The 15,297-nt window shown below is 40.7% G+C and overlaps 1 protein-coding gene across 9 annotated transcripts in view; it reads right to left on the reverse strand.

The window, feature by feature from the left end:
* SGCE (sarcoglycan epsilon) overlaps positions 1-15,021 on the reverse strand; it is a 33,283-nt gene extending 18,262 nt beyond the window's left edge. For 4 of the 9 annotated variants that reach the window (XM_069006858.1, XM_069006862.1, XM_069006857.1 and 1 more), the window contains exons 1-2: positions 14,838-15,021; positions 2,219-2,341 (exon numbers count right to left, since the gene is read on the reverse strand). In XM_069006858.1, coding sequence (XP_068862959.1) covers positions 2,219-2,341; positions 14,838-14,946 — 232 coding nt within the window. In that variant the 5' untranslated portion in view covers positions 14,947-15,021. Of the gene's footprint in view, positions 1-2,218; positions 2,342-6,161; positions 6,267-14,311; positions 14,436-14,837 lie in introns of those variants that run through there. The other 5 variants (XM_069006865.1, XM_069006860.1, XM_069006859.1 and 2 more) reach the window with 5 other exon arrangements.
* Between the last annotated feature and the right edge of the window lie 276 nt (positions 15,022-15,297).

The raw sequence follows: 15,297 nt of genomic DNA on the forward strand, positions 1-15,297 counted from the left end.
CAACTACAGAGATAATGTACTGGTACTTCCTAGAATCTTGGCTAACTGAGTGCTCATGTTCAGTAACTACTGGGTCTGATTTTTAGAGCTCAGTTCCACCTCAAATTGAAGCATCTAACCTCCTTACAGACAAAAGCACAAAGGTTTCAGTCCTTTAATTCCCCCTCCCAACTTACTTTTATTCACGTTTTTAATGATGGATTCAGGTACTCAGTGTACTGTAAAGAGTGACTGTGTAATCAATAATGCCTGAAAGCTTCTGTTAGCATTAGGATACACATACAGATCTTTGGCACCAACAGCCTGGCAGTCATTTTAATTTAGAGAACAAATTGTTTCAAAAAAGGATCAGACATTCCTGTGAACTGGATCCACTGATGGCTACCAAATACAGTGGTCCAGCTGAAATCTGTAAAAACCCCTCAAGTCAAACCAGTACATCAGTTCTCGTGGTTCTTATTGATACTCTTACAAATGTCTGGATTTGACTTCAGTTTATTTTAGCTTTTGTAAATGAAATCATGCCTGATCCAGTACCAAATCCTCACCACGAAGACAGTGTGCATCTGAGGCACAGAACTCAAGTCAAATCCATTCCAAGCCTCTGCCCTGCACTTCAACTCAGCTCTGAGATGGCAACAGCATTGTAGGAAAAGTGATGAAAGAAGATAACAGGCAGGCTGGCACAGAAGGCAGAAACCAAGCCCACTGAAGAATGAACAGCTCTCATCTCCTCCAGAGAGGGACAAAGAGACTGAGACGTGTTGCCCAAGGGTAACAAGTCTTTCTTCAGGTACGCATTTACACATCTGATAAAATGAACCAGAACCACACCAAACCAGTACTTGGGTGTAACACAACTTCCCTCACAATTCTCTCAGGACATCCCAGTAAACTAATCTATTGCATTCAGAATCACAGAATATTCTGAGTTGGAAGGGACCCACAAGGATCGTGGAGTCCAACTCCTAAGTGAATGGCTTGTACAGAGCTTGAACCCACAACCTGGCATTATTAGCACCCTGCTCAAACCAAATTCCCAGCAGCACAAATGATTTGGGCAAACTTCTGAAAGCCACCTGCGAGACATTCTGGTTTGCCCTTCCTTTGTCAAGGTAGGCCATGGTAATGATCCAGCTCAGCAGACAAAAATAAAAGGATCATGACAAAACCTGACCTCACAGTGACTTTCTCATACAATCACAATTGTCTATGGGAACAGCAATTTCAACAGGATCTCAAGCCAGATTCCTATTGCCTTGGAATTACACAAATGTCAAGAGGCTGCAGCTGTAAAGACAATCCATCATTAGTAAAATTTCCAAATTCCTTTCACCTATGTGCCAAAACTGGGAGAAAACTGGGACAAAGGCCAACTTTACTATGCCAATCACCACAATATAACATAAATGAAAACTCAGGTATCCATTTTTCAAAGAGAAGAAATTTTTAAAACATTTAGGTTTACTCATGTTTACTCAAATTTTAACCAATGCTAACAGAAGCTTATTTTTTCTTTAAAGGAAGTCTTAATAATGGCACTCTCAAATCAATTCAAAAGTTAAATAATGAAACAGGCTTAGATTATGTGTGCACTGTACACAGTTTTTTCCTATTCTTATAGGAAAATAGTCACATAAATTGGATACATTCATTTGTTTTTATTGTTAATAAGCATGTGTGGCTGAATGCTCTCTCTCTTCCCCTACCACATTGCTTACACATATCCTAACCTGTCACAACCAGTATTAGGAAGTCTCATATTTGATTGAATCTTCTGTTTTGTCTTATGTTTACTGTATGCTTTCAAATTGCTCCTTCATATAGCCTGATACATACCATGTCTGAAACAGTGATCAGATAAATAGCATTTTTAACAGACAACTATTAAATTTCCACTATTTCATATTTAATGCTAAAGTAAAGAAACACTTCTTAATATCAGATATATATAGTGTTATTACACCTTCCCAAATTAAGTACATTTTGTCACAATACACAATTATATGCATCTTTTTACAAATTATCACAAACTAGAATATTTTAAAAGTGTAGGACTACACATTTTATTTAATTTGAAGATATTTCAACAGAAACTAAAACTTGTCCTGTTTATCTTATACATTGAACCTAAGGTATGCTAAATAGACTTCAGTTTTTTAAAACAATATTTTTTTCTGTATTTTTATATAATATGGAAGATCTTGGCATCTCATACCAGGCTTTGGGTAAGGAGGAAATTCCCCCTTAAAGTACTCTCTCTCCAAAACATGAACAAACAGAACTCCAGCAGAAGGGTATACATTCCGATCAGAGTGCACCTTAGACAGAATTGTGTACACTGAAAAGCAGAAGGAGAGATAAGAGACAGAAAAAAGGCAAAAATGAGACATGCTGTAGGTAACTTCATGCATTTCAACAGCAATGCAGGCATCTGGGAGAAGGAAGCAACAGATATTAGATACAAAAGGTTAACAGATTTAAGAACAGAACACAGAGCAAACCCTTTCTTTGTCCAGGATCCCTTCCAAGACTGCAGTAAACAAAACTGCCTATGCTAAGATTTCAAAAGTTGTATAAGCTCTTTATTTTAATTGTAATTTAAAAAATGAGGAAGGCTATTGTAATTTTATAGTTGGTTTATTTGAAACGGTACATTATTAAAAATACATTAAATGAATTATACAATCATGTTTTCCTGATACTTCACTTAAAAAAGCAACAGAGGAATACAGAGGAACCTTACCAATCGACAGCTTTCATTCCCCACTGAACAGAAATGGCAGATGTTTCAGGCTTTGTGCAGAAAAGGACATAGCAATGCACTTCAGCTGACTTTCATGAGTTCTTAAAGCTAGGCTTTCTCAGACCACCAGGCTCAGGAAAAAAAACATCTCAAGCTATGGTTAGAGAGCTCTTTTCTGAAGATGTTGTGCTTGTATTGAAGGATAAAACAAAAGGACATGGGTATTTATAGGCCAGTCAGGTGAAACTGATTCCAAACAAAAAAAAATGAAGCCATGTTTTACAGGACTAAGAATTAAACCCTAAAGAAAACTTAATTCAGAACCATCAGCACACGTGAAAGCAATAAGCTGTTTTTTATTTAACACGAAATTAATTGATAAGCATATCTTTTTAAGGTATAACACATCTGATGCAGAACTACACACATATTTTAATGAATTAGAAGAATAAACAAATCACTACAATAAATTAGATGGATAAGAAACCACTTCATCAACAAGTTTCAAAACGTAAGTATAAGCAGAGAACACTGAGTTAATAGGTGCTTCTCAGGTGTCTTAATAAGACTGATAGTCACTCATATTACTAATTTCATTACAACTGAATTTTAAGTCAATGCCCTGAAAGAATTGATCTTTGCTAATAGATTTTGTTAGTGAGATGAGGTTTACAAAAGTGGTAGATAAAGATGGTAAGTCACAGATAATCACACACAGCTACCAGCCTTGCTTGCCAAACTGAAAGGAACTTTATGAGAAATCACATCTCCAAAAAGAATTATAGGCCATACAGCATGGAGGTGCTGTCATTGGGAAGACAGACTCCAAAAGACACTTCAGAGTCATTGTAACAAACTCATAGGAACAAGCTTGTAGGTCCTGGAGGGGCTTCAACACTTGGATCAATAAGCAGGACACATTTGAAATGTGGATAAAGCTCATGTAATTTTTTAATCCTGGTGTAATTTTTTAATCCTGGTATAATTTCTCCAGGCTTATAATTATACCAACTTTCTTACTTGAGATCTGCTTAAAAAGGCACCACTAATGAGGCATTAATCACAGGCATTCCAGCCCTCGCACCACGTACTCTAAGTGGAATCTCTCTCACCTAATTTTAGATGCCTACAGAAACAACATGCACCACTGAGTTAGTCAGGCTCCTTTTATAGTCAGTGAAGAAGAAACAGACTCTTCTAGGGGTGGATTTATTTGATTTCTCCTTTAAAATGAGATGAATCATGTCCTAGATTCCAGGCTAAACTGACTAGATCTCCATGGACTGCAGGAGGCAGCTGAGAGGAGATGCACACATCTGTAATGTAGACCTCCACATTTAGTTAGATACTTCCCACTCCTCAAGCTTGATACTGCAGAATGTATAGCTCTGGATATACTATTGATCACATTCCACAGCATGTGCTTTTTCCCATATTTGAAAACCACTTTTAACACAATACTGAACAGAATACCTTTCTAATAACTTTATCTTAGTGACAAAACTAAAATTATCCTGAAATTTGAATTGTTACAGTTCTGTGTGGTTAATAAACCAGTTACTGTAATTTTCATTATGTAGACTTAGGCACAGTAAGATTGTTGATTTATTTACTTAAAATTAGCAAATAATTATCCAAAAAGCCTCTGCACTCAATTCTATGAATGAACTGGAAACAGCACAAGGAAGTTAATTAATTTCCTTTAAAATATTTTCAAGAAAATCTGAGAAAGTACAATAACATTAATAGAAGAGCTGACAAAAACATGGTGGCTGGCTAGAAGTATATTAAATACCTAGAAAAGTCTGGTTTTCCATTTCTGATGCTTTTCCTCAACAACAAAAATCCACTTCAAACACAAAAAACAATGAAAAAGTGATGCATATTTTTTTCTCCATAAGCAATTCTTTCAGAAAGAAAAAACATAATAGAATCAGCAGTTACGAAAAAAACCATGTAATACTTATTTTGTCTGCTATAGGAAACCTATTACCACCACTAAATGCCTGCTCATTCCTAGCAATGAGATTCCCTGCTGCTGAAATATGTATGCCAGTAAGGATTTGATGCAGATATAAACACTGATCTTGGTGGAAGTCTAGAAACATCTCTCAGAAGGAAAAACCTCAGAAATCTGTTTTATCTTGTAATGACAAACACATCATAATGACACAAGTATGGCGATCAAGAACTCAAAAGTTCTTGCCCTCCTTGTCAGAGAAGCCTTCCTTGTTTTCCCCCATGAAGTTTCTTCAGAATCAGAAGGAAAATTATGAGTCTTCAGCCCACTACAGCTATCACTAGCTTTTCAAAAATTAAATAAGTGAAATGCTACTTTCTTTGCAAGCTTTTAAAACCCACGATCATTTTCATAAGACTGAGACTGGAGATGAATGTGTAATCATCATCTTGGGTGATCTAGGGAAGAAACTGAATATACTTAACAAATTGATACTAATCTAATAGCAGACTGCCAGCTGTGAATTATCTGAGCAAATTCCCTGTGATAGATAAAAATCTCAGGGACTGTGAAAAGCTTCTTTAAAACTAATCATGGGAAATTAAAAATCTTCCTTACATAGGATCACATCAGATTCCTGCTAGAATCAACTACCTTGACAGCACTGCTTTCCTCTTTCTTGTTTCTAGATCACTGAGAGGACTTTCTATAGATCCCAAGATCTCCTTGTAGGTCTTGAACATGGGCACAGCCAGGAATTCAGACAGGATTTTATCAGCCTGCATCCCAGGTGCATCTGTTACCAGAAACAGAAAACCCCCACCTCCATAAATTTTAGAAGAGTCACCATGTTGGTTGAAGCATGTATGTTGATGATCTTCAGGAAAGAATTCACCCGGAAGTTTTTGTTTCTGGAAATTTCAGTTGGTTCTCTCCCCACTTATATTTACCAGATGAAGAACAATCCCAGAAAAAACTTGATCTGGAGGCCAATCCCAGTTGCCTGCCTAGATGAGCAATCACTGCAAAGCTTTTTCTCAGCCAGTGTGCACTAGCTACAATGTTTGATGTATACTTGCATAAATGACAGTAAAATAGTCTTTTTACATTCATGTGTGAGAAGACTTTTTCAAATTGTTACAGAGAAGTTACTGTATTAAGCAAACTGCAGAAGATCTTCAAGAACCAGCCATGATAAGAAAATGTGCAGTATTAGGTATAAACACAGCCATTATTTCAAGCAAAGCTACAGGAACAGGAAAAGTCAGGGAAGACTAACAAGAACACACAGGTCTGTGAATGTTTGAAGATTGAAGAAATGTAAAGTTTTCCAAATTACTTACCTTAAAATAGCACCCTAGTCCTAAAACAAGGACATGACTAGAAAAGCAAGAGAATATTAAAAGCAGGTTTGCTTGAACCAACATGGGATTTAAATTTACAACCTAAACTCACCATTCTTCTGAACAGCCTTTATTCTGCTGATAATATAACTGTGGGCTCGCTTAGTCGTCCAGTTAACAGTTCCATTATTGCCATCAGCAGAGCTTAGCAAAAAAGCTTTCCAGAATAAAACAAATGCAAAAAAAAATTAGTCATATCAACAGACTTCCACAAACAATCTGATCAGATGGGATCAGCTGCCTTCTACACCATGTTTTGGTTTTAGTCATAATTTAGGAACCACAGGTTAAAAAAATAGAGGTGTTTGGTTTGAATATATAAACATATAATAATCTTTCTGACAGTAACATCTTTGACACTCGTTTTTCCAAATAAGCTAAGTTCATGCTAAATGCTTAAACCTCTGTGGACACTTTTGCTAACATAATTGTACAGATAACAAAGACGAGGAAGAGCATTCTCTAATAGGTATATTTGCACTGGCAGAACCTCACAAACAGGCAAAAACATATATAAAGTCACTTTCACTAGAATAGTGTATTTCGGTCAAAGTAGGAAAAGTAATATAACCAAGCTCTGCTTTTATAATGATGCTTATATAAAGACACATGGGGCTGAATGCCTTGCAGGCATAACCAATAATCAATTTTGAAAGAAGAACCCATTAAAATGGCTGTCTACATCCCACACAACTTGAACACAGCCTGAAATCAGCTGGATCCATGCAGCTGAAGGTGGAAGTTTTAAATGCAGTGAGGAGCAAGTGATTACTGGAGACAGAAAGCAGCTGTGGAGCTGACAGAAAGATTCCATCTCACCAGCAGCAGAGGTGCCTGAGAAAACTCCCTCCTCACTTCCCACTTTTAGTTCCTGTTCTTCTGTGATGAATAATAGCTATACCGTCTGTACAGTTACATGCCAACTGAAAGTGCAGAGGGAAGGCACTGCAGTCAGACGCTAGGAAAGGGTAAGTGGCCATAATAAGTATGTATTTTTATTTTGAAATAGTTTTGGAGTGAGAACTCATGTCAAACCCTGGATCAAAGATGGCTTTGGATTAGCACCTTAATGTCCTTGTAAAAACAGCAGTACCAGTAACATCAAGTAGCAGTACTTGTGTACAGATACACCAGTTTGCAGGAAGAAATTAACACTTATTGGAAAACATGCACAGTACATGAAAGAAGCTTAAACATCTGTGGAAACCTCTGACCTGTTACACCAGGCAGCTATTAAATTACTGACAAGACAGTTTCCAAACAGAATTTAGGAGGCCAAACACATCTCACTTAAGCAGTAATAAAGATACACCACACTCAATCTTTGCATGTAAGACAGATATTTATTATTGATAATTACCAGAAAACACCCAAAACTGAATTGAGAATGAAGTGTAATAAAAAAAATTGCATTTTTAATGCACTTTTAATTTAATTTATTACTTAAATTTAATAATTTAGTTAATGCAATAGTTACCATACCAACACTATAGTGTTTCTAACAACTTTTTTCCCTGCTGAACTGACCTGCCTATATTGCAGGTCTTACTATAATACCCATCCTAGCAATTATGAAATTTAGTACTGCACAGGACTTTAAATGTAAATTTTAGTAATTCTTGAAAAACTCAAGAAATTCCTAAAACAGTCAAACAAGCTTGCTCCATTATTTCAACAGGATGAGCTGGGCAATCAGAGGCTTGTCAGCTACAAACCAGCACCAGTACCAGACAAAACAATTAATATAAGATTAGATTACTGAATTATTAAATGGAGAATAGTATTAGAGTTACCATAGTTCTTGTCAAAATTATTATACTTATTACAATCCTTATTTAAACCTTATTAAGGATTTAATGCATCATTTTAGGCACTTTTGGTGAGCCCACAAGATTTTTCTGATAAAGACAGTAATAATGACATGTCACCCTTAGCTATACAGCTTATCACCTAACACTTTGACCAAGAAAGTAGATACTAAATCATTTTAGTATCCATAATTATCTAAATTTTATATTTAAATCCATTAAAAAAAAAAAAAGGCAAGTTCCACAATGTGTTTTTCAATATAAATGACGAGTAAGTGTCTTTGATTTGGGTTCCAAATTGTGTTGGGTTTAGCTGTGTGGATTGAAGAAGTTACCTGTCCACCTCTCCATGCTGTGCTGCATTTCACAAGGGAATGGGAAAAGCAACCAGTATGCCTGTTTTCAGATCCTAGAGTTTACGTGTGATGTTTTCATATATATCACCATTGATTTGATTTCAAATGACAGGTATGAAAAGCAAGAGAATAGGGCTACTAAAAAGTTAATTTGTTTACATGAGCTTTCTAGTGGGTCTCACAAAGTTTTGGCATTAGCCTTATGCAACTGGGGTGGAGGGAAGAGGCGGGACAGAGAGGGAGATGGGGAGGGAGGCAAAGAATGACTTGTATGTATAAAATTTACTGATAGAATTTGCAGGTAAAAACAAAGGCTAGGAGACTGACAAATAATAGAGATGACAGAACAGTCTGCATTGTCTGGTGAAAAGATGATCAGTGATGTGCAGTTCAATAGAATAAAATGAAGCTGCACACCAGGAACAAAGGCAGCAGCATGCCAAACACACACTGTGAGCACACAATTCAGGGATGCTCAGCTTGGGTAACAACCTAGAGATGTAAGGCAGGTTTCCACCAGAACACTGGCTAGAACAGCTGATACATAAACAGCAACATCAAGGAGGAACAGGCAGACTTTATTTTTGTACTTGACACGGATATGATCACTGTTCAAATGCTCTGTCTAGCAGAGCCCTCAACAAGCACACTGACAACATGACGAAGGCCCTGGAAGCTCTGAATATGATTAAAGGATGACAAAAGAGACCTTACACTACAGAATGCAGGGATTCAAACCATGCATTTTATCAAAGAGACAGTTTAGAATTAATTTAAATCAGCCTTGTACTCACGATGAAAAAAATGTTAATAGTGTCAGGCTCTTCAGTCTGTTACACATGCTGCCACAGTTGCTGGAGAACCCACCACTGCCTTCAACAGCAGGAGCAATTCATAGCTCTGTGCCTGGGACTCAAACATGCCCAGATGAAGCATATCACAGTTTTTTCTTCTTTACTCCAATTCTATTTTCCTTTAATTATTCTTTAATTACAATTTTGTTGGTTTATAAATAAAAATTATTTTTATATTAATTTAGACTTTTTTTCCCTTTTTAAAGTACATTTGCATCATATTTAACAACTCAGTGTTTAACAGAGAGGACACACACAACAATTTCTGACCATGTAACAATCAGAAAAGGACCCAAGTATCATGGGCCAACTTCACCTTCCCCATTCCTTTACTGCACTCTGACCTCCACACAGTATCCTGCACCTTTACCTATCCTCTTACTCCTTTGAAGTAGGATCTCAAGCCCACCTCTCCCACTATTAAAGGAGCCCACAGCTCCAGCTCTCAAACCCCACCACTTCCTCTCTCTCCTACAGCTCTGTCTTCCCCCGGGACCTGACATAAGCACGTGCTTGTTACTGTGATGCCACCGACCAGGGCCTTGGGCCACACTTACACTGCCCCTTACTCTCTTACAGCACAACCCTGCTACAAAAAGCTACCCTTGCACTCCTCTACTGCATATCCCATCTGACTCAGTCCTCCTTCCTGAATTCAGAGCTGGAAGTGCAGATCCATACACAGCACATTTTTCTGAAGGGCTGCTGAGAATGACACAGCAGAACAGTTAGAAACTGACACCGCAAGCTGAAACAAAACATCTGTGAAGAGAGAACCATCTGCACCAAGGTGCTTGGCCCACAGCTGAAATCAGAGCTTGTAGCCAGGCAGTTACTAAGGATCCACTGGTATCTGCACTGGATACTTGCCCAGTTGGTCACATCATCCATTAAAGGAGGCAGAAGTTGCAGCACCCACCTACTCTCCCTCCTCTTCCAACTTCCATGCACCATCCTCTTACCTACTATGTAGTACATGGCAGAAATTTACTATGAATTAAAGTGGATTCTCTCAGTGGAAATTCACATTGAGATTGGATATTTTCTAACCCTCTACAACAACAGCTACTACGTAAGAAATAGGAATTATTTCGTGTTAGTTCTCCACCGCGGATTGCTCAGGTTCCTCTACATTCCATTCATTCAAACTGTTTAAAAGTCCAAATCAACCCCAGAAATGTGTCTCAGATCTGTTCTTATTCATCCTTGTTCAGTAGGCAATGGTTTTCCATCTGTTCCTGTGCTATCCATTAATTACTGTAACATCTGAACATTTCTCCTAAATCATTCAAGAAAAGTAACCAAATAAAACATTTGTCAGTCTTACTGTTAAACTTCAGCATTTGCATTCATGGGAATGCTACAAATTAACTACTGGGAGAAAAAAACCCTCATGATTTATTACTAGTAGCATTTACCCGCCACCATTCTCCCTCCTACTGCAGGCCTGAAAAGAGAACCAAATTAGGTTAGCATTTCCAGGAAGGTGAGGAAAACATTGTCAATTCCTGTGGGTCCAGCGTAAGGCCCATGAGAAGGCCACCCTGTAAGCCTGCTATTCCAGGACTCCTACATTTCTACCATCTTTTGATGTGAATTATCAGGGTAGCCCTGCAATTGCATTACAAATTTCTGAGGTGAAAATTGTTCTGGAAGACTAAAGAATTCAGAAAAGACATTGATTTCAAGATGCTAAGATTTCTGTCTGCTCAATAGGTTGTTCTAACTTCTTATTTTCATGGCTTGGACTGTCAATAAAATAAGCTATATTTAAAAGACACTTTGGCTGTTTGTGCTGCTAATGTAACAACATTTAGACACAGACCATGTTTACATAAACCATACTTTTTGTCATTACATAATGAGCTCCATAACCATGCTATTAACAAAGCAATGTATCATTTCAACCTGTGTAACTTGTTCATGTTAATTCCAACCAAACAATACTCATCAGTGAATACTGAAATCCATGCCTTCAGCTCAATCCATAGCACCTTGTTTCACATTGAAAACACTTCAGCAAGATACTCATGCAAAAACTCTTCTCAGGTTAGAGCACTTCTTAGTTCTACTACTTCTTGCTACTAGTTGCTTCAAAAGCAGTTCAGCTGATTAGGAGGGAAATTAATATTTGAATTCTCTGGTTCCTAGTCTCTTCCATGTCTTTCAAATTCCTATGGAAGTAATCAAAACTAGCAACTCCCTCCTTTCCTCTAGATGTCTGCCAAGGAAGGCACTCTACACTGATAGTAACTGCTATAAATTTATCCCTATCTATTCAGGAAGAGTCCAAAAGCTCTTCAGATACTGAAAAAAGAGATACTCTTGTCTAGATTTTAAATTATTTTTTCTTAGTTTGATTGGAAATAATCTTTCTTCTAAAGAAAGGGTTTTACTTCCATGACTGCAACTCCTGAAGTACTTTAATGAACTTCTAACCACATCTGAAAACATCATGGAGCAAAAATAAGCCTCTCTACACATTGAACAGTTACATCTTCTGCTATAAAGCTGACTTCTTATTGTCTGGCTTTAGGACCTCTAAGATGTCTCCACGTACCGCCTATAAATAATATGTTTCTGTAATGAAAAGCATATTAATGGAATGGTTGCTTTTCCCCTCATGTAATTACTTATTCAAGTAAGTACCTGTTGACAGTAGATTTTATGTATTGACCTGGCTCAGATTAGTACAGGCAGCATCTTCATAGGCAGACAGACATCCAGAGGCTCTCTGAAGGAAACCTGCTTCTTCGCCCTTATGGTTGCACCCACAAAAGGAAAAAGGGCAGGTGTGCTGTGGTGTTAGTCTGAAAACACCAGCCCATCTGTGAAATGTTCTGCCTCCCTGCGCAGGGTGCGGCCTAGCAGTGGAGTGTTGCCAACAGCACTTCTGCTGTCAACAGCAGGACAAGTGCAGGGATCTAGTTCAGCCTCCTGGATCCCTGCTCCAGCCAGTGATTTCACAGCTGTTTCACACAGGCATGTCTGCAGCCCTGCTCAAAGGGGGCATTCCCAGCACATTCTTCATCACCTAGCACAGACCAGTGGAAACCATCCCATACCAGTCCTGGTCAGCACATATATTTCAGTGAACTACTTCTGTGGGTGGACTAGTTTTCAGCCAGATGACCCAATCCACAGTATCACTGTACCTGTATTCATCACTGTACAAGTTATTCATCACCAAGGGAAGCAGCAAATAATCCCTAGCTGTGCAAGGGCTGGAGAATGCTTTCTGGCAGCAGTGCAGCCTTATCACAAATTAATGTGACCACATAACCACAGCTTGCAAAGTGAGAAATAATGAGCTCTTCCCCATTTTGATCCCTTTATAGGGAAAGGAGAATACGACTCCATTGCTCTACAACTCCCTATTCTTGTGATAAAACAGGGGTTTCAGGGACAACATGGACACTGACAACTAACTCCTCAAGTGCAGAAATTTATGGCAAAACCACTGGCCACAGTCACTCAAATAACCTTTTGATAACCCCTCTCTCTGCAGATACACAATATGGGGCAATTCATTGCTTTGTCAAACTAATATGAGAGACATCTCTACTAGTGTAATTTAGCAAACTTTTATGAAGTCTGTTACTATGAAGCTAGAGTCAGAGAACAGCTAACTAGTTTGTATTAGAAATGCTTAATCCTATATGTCCCTTCTCACAACAAAGTCCCATGTTTTCCTAGCAGTGGAAGATCATCAGCTTGCATTTGAGGGTCAATACCTTCAATTGAGTACTATACTAGATCTCTAGGAGCAGCTGTTGGACTTCTGAAATCACTCTTACGCCCTTTAAATTCTTAATTCTCTTGAAATCCCTGGATTTTGAAATAATGTTTTGCCTCAAGGAGGACAGGGTAAGAGGCACAGTGAGAGGCAGACAACCCTTCTGACAGCAGCTGTCCTTCTCCAAAAAGCCTTTTTTCATACAAATTTAAGAAATGCAAAAAGCATAACTCAGCTTTCTTCTGTAGATCAAGTGCTACAACAGAAATGGGAAAAACTAATCTGTATTAGTTGAGGAACACTAAAAGAAATCTATTTACAAATCCCATGCTACTTCTCACGTGCCCTTTTGTCTGTAAGATGTCTCTTCCCTTGTTAAGTAATGCTGCAGTACTGTAAAGTCTACTTACGATCAGGATTCAAAAAAATGGATCTTCATGCTGGGCTATGGCTCATCTTGGAGGTTGGAAGTTCTTTTCTTAGGGAGAATGGAGGGGAGCTCAGGTGAGCTCCTGGGACAGTTTCACTCACATTAGGAACATACTACAAATCTCTACCTTGCCGAAGAACAAATTTTGTATAGATATCTCTTAAAAGAATGTAATTGAATTAAAGTTCATTTCTCCTTTTTTACATCACTTTCAAACAATGTATTCTTCTGTTTTAACCAATGAAATCTAACTGAACCAACCTTAGAAAGCCTTAAGTGGAAAAGTTATCACTAAAAAACCTTAAGACCTCTTCCCTTACGATGTAGCCTGGAAAGGACTTGTGGAGTAAGCTCACAACTCAGCTTCTAGAATGTCATTTTAGTTGACCTTTTTAAAATACATTATTTCAGTTGATACTGAAAGCTTATTCTAAATTGTCTTAGTTCTTGCTTGGTTGCTATTCCACAAACAGTCATGGAGTTAGAGGCAGAAGAGGCAGGAAAAACTTCCACTTAAGGGGAAAGCAGGGTCTTGCATCTAACAAATGCAAAGTTTTATTGTCACACTGAACAACTTCACACTTAAGTTCTTACCATATCTTTAATATATCCACTGCCTCATGTCGTATGGTCGTAAGTAAAAGAAGTCTTAGCAGAGTACCTAGATACTATTCAAGAGGCTAGAGAACAAACTGCTAGCAGATAACATACCACTGACCTCTCAGAACTCAAAATAACCTAAATAGATTTCTTGCTCTTAACTTGCTCTTGGTGCAACAAGTCTCACAAAGGCAGTCCTGTGGCTGGGCTGCTGTTAAGTGTTAGCTGTTTGATGTATTTCACTGTGAAGAACCTTGCGGGTGTGAAGCCTGCCTAATGCAGGAAAGCTATTATTTTCACGCATTTGGGACCAGGATCAAGAATTTTTCTGAACCCCTAATTCTGGCACGGTTGGATTAAGTGGTCAAGATGGGAGAAGGGAGAAAAAGGACAACGCAAAAGACACCTCCGTACTCACAACAGCCCGTCTCTCGCGGCAGACACCAGGTCGAGCGAGCAGAGAAGAGCAGCGGGCCCGGCCCAGTCCCCGGGAGCGGAGCCTCCCGCGCCATCCAGCGGCTCTTAGCCAGGCCTGGCTCCCGTGCCCCGCCGGCAGTCTCGCCCCGGCCTCACCCGCCGCCCCCGGACTGCCTCAGCCCGGGGCCCCGCCGGGCTCGGGCGCGCCCGTCGTGCCGGGAGGGGCTGCGGCGGTCCTAGGGCGGGGGCGCGCAGGCCGCCGTCCCTGCGCCGCCTGTGGAGCGTCCTCCAGGAGCCGCCGGAGCCGCGGCATGGGGGGATGCTGGGACAGCCCGGCCCCCGCCCTGACAGGGGGCACGGAGCAGCGGGAATGGGGCTCACAGCGAGCCGCAGACAGAGGGCGAGGCGGCGGCCGGTGCCGCCGGGAGGGCACGCGAAGCCCGAGCAGAGGGGGTACCGCGGCGCAGGCCGGCCGCTGCCGGTGGGGCCCGCGACCGCTCGCCGCGGGGAGCCGCGCTGTGACCAACCTGTCAGCAGGAGCGTGGTGAGGGCGCTGTGCGGCCACGGCCCCGCCGCGCAGCACCGCATCGCTCCCCGCTCCTCCGCCTGCTGCTGCCGACACGACCGCCGCCGCATCCTCTGTGCCACCAAATACCGCTACTCCTGCCGCTGCCGCCACCACCGCCGCCTCGCCCCGCGGCGGCCGCAGCATCCTCCCCTTCCCGCCCCGCTCCTCCCCGCCCCGCCCCGGCGGCCGTCTCCAGGCAGCACGGCCGGGAAATTCCGGGCATGCCGGGAGGAGCCTCTCCGCGCCATGGCAGGGTGGGCGCGGGGAGCGGAGCTGCTCGGTGCGGGCTCCGTGGGGAGCGGGCTCCGCGGGACACGGTTCCCCTGAGGGCGGGGGCAGAGCGGCTGTGGCCCCTGGCGGGGGCTGCCCTGCCCTGCCCCGTGGTGCAGATGTGGCGGGACGAAGCCGTGGTGCCCCGG

This window comes from Aphelocoma coerulescens, chromosome 2 (genome assembly GCF_041296385.1).
Source record: "Aphelocoma coerulescens isolate FSJ_1873_10779 chromosome 2, UR_Acoe_1.0, whole genome shotgun sequence".
Classification (NCBI taxonomy): Eukaryota; Metazoa; Chordata; class Aves; order Passeriformes; family Corvidae; genus Aphelocoma; species Aphelocoma coerulescens.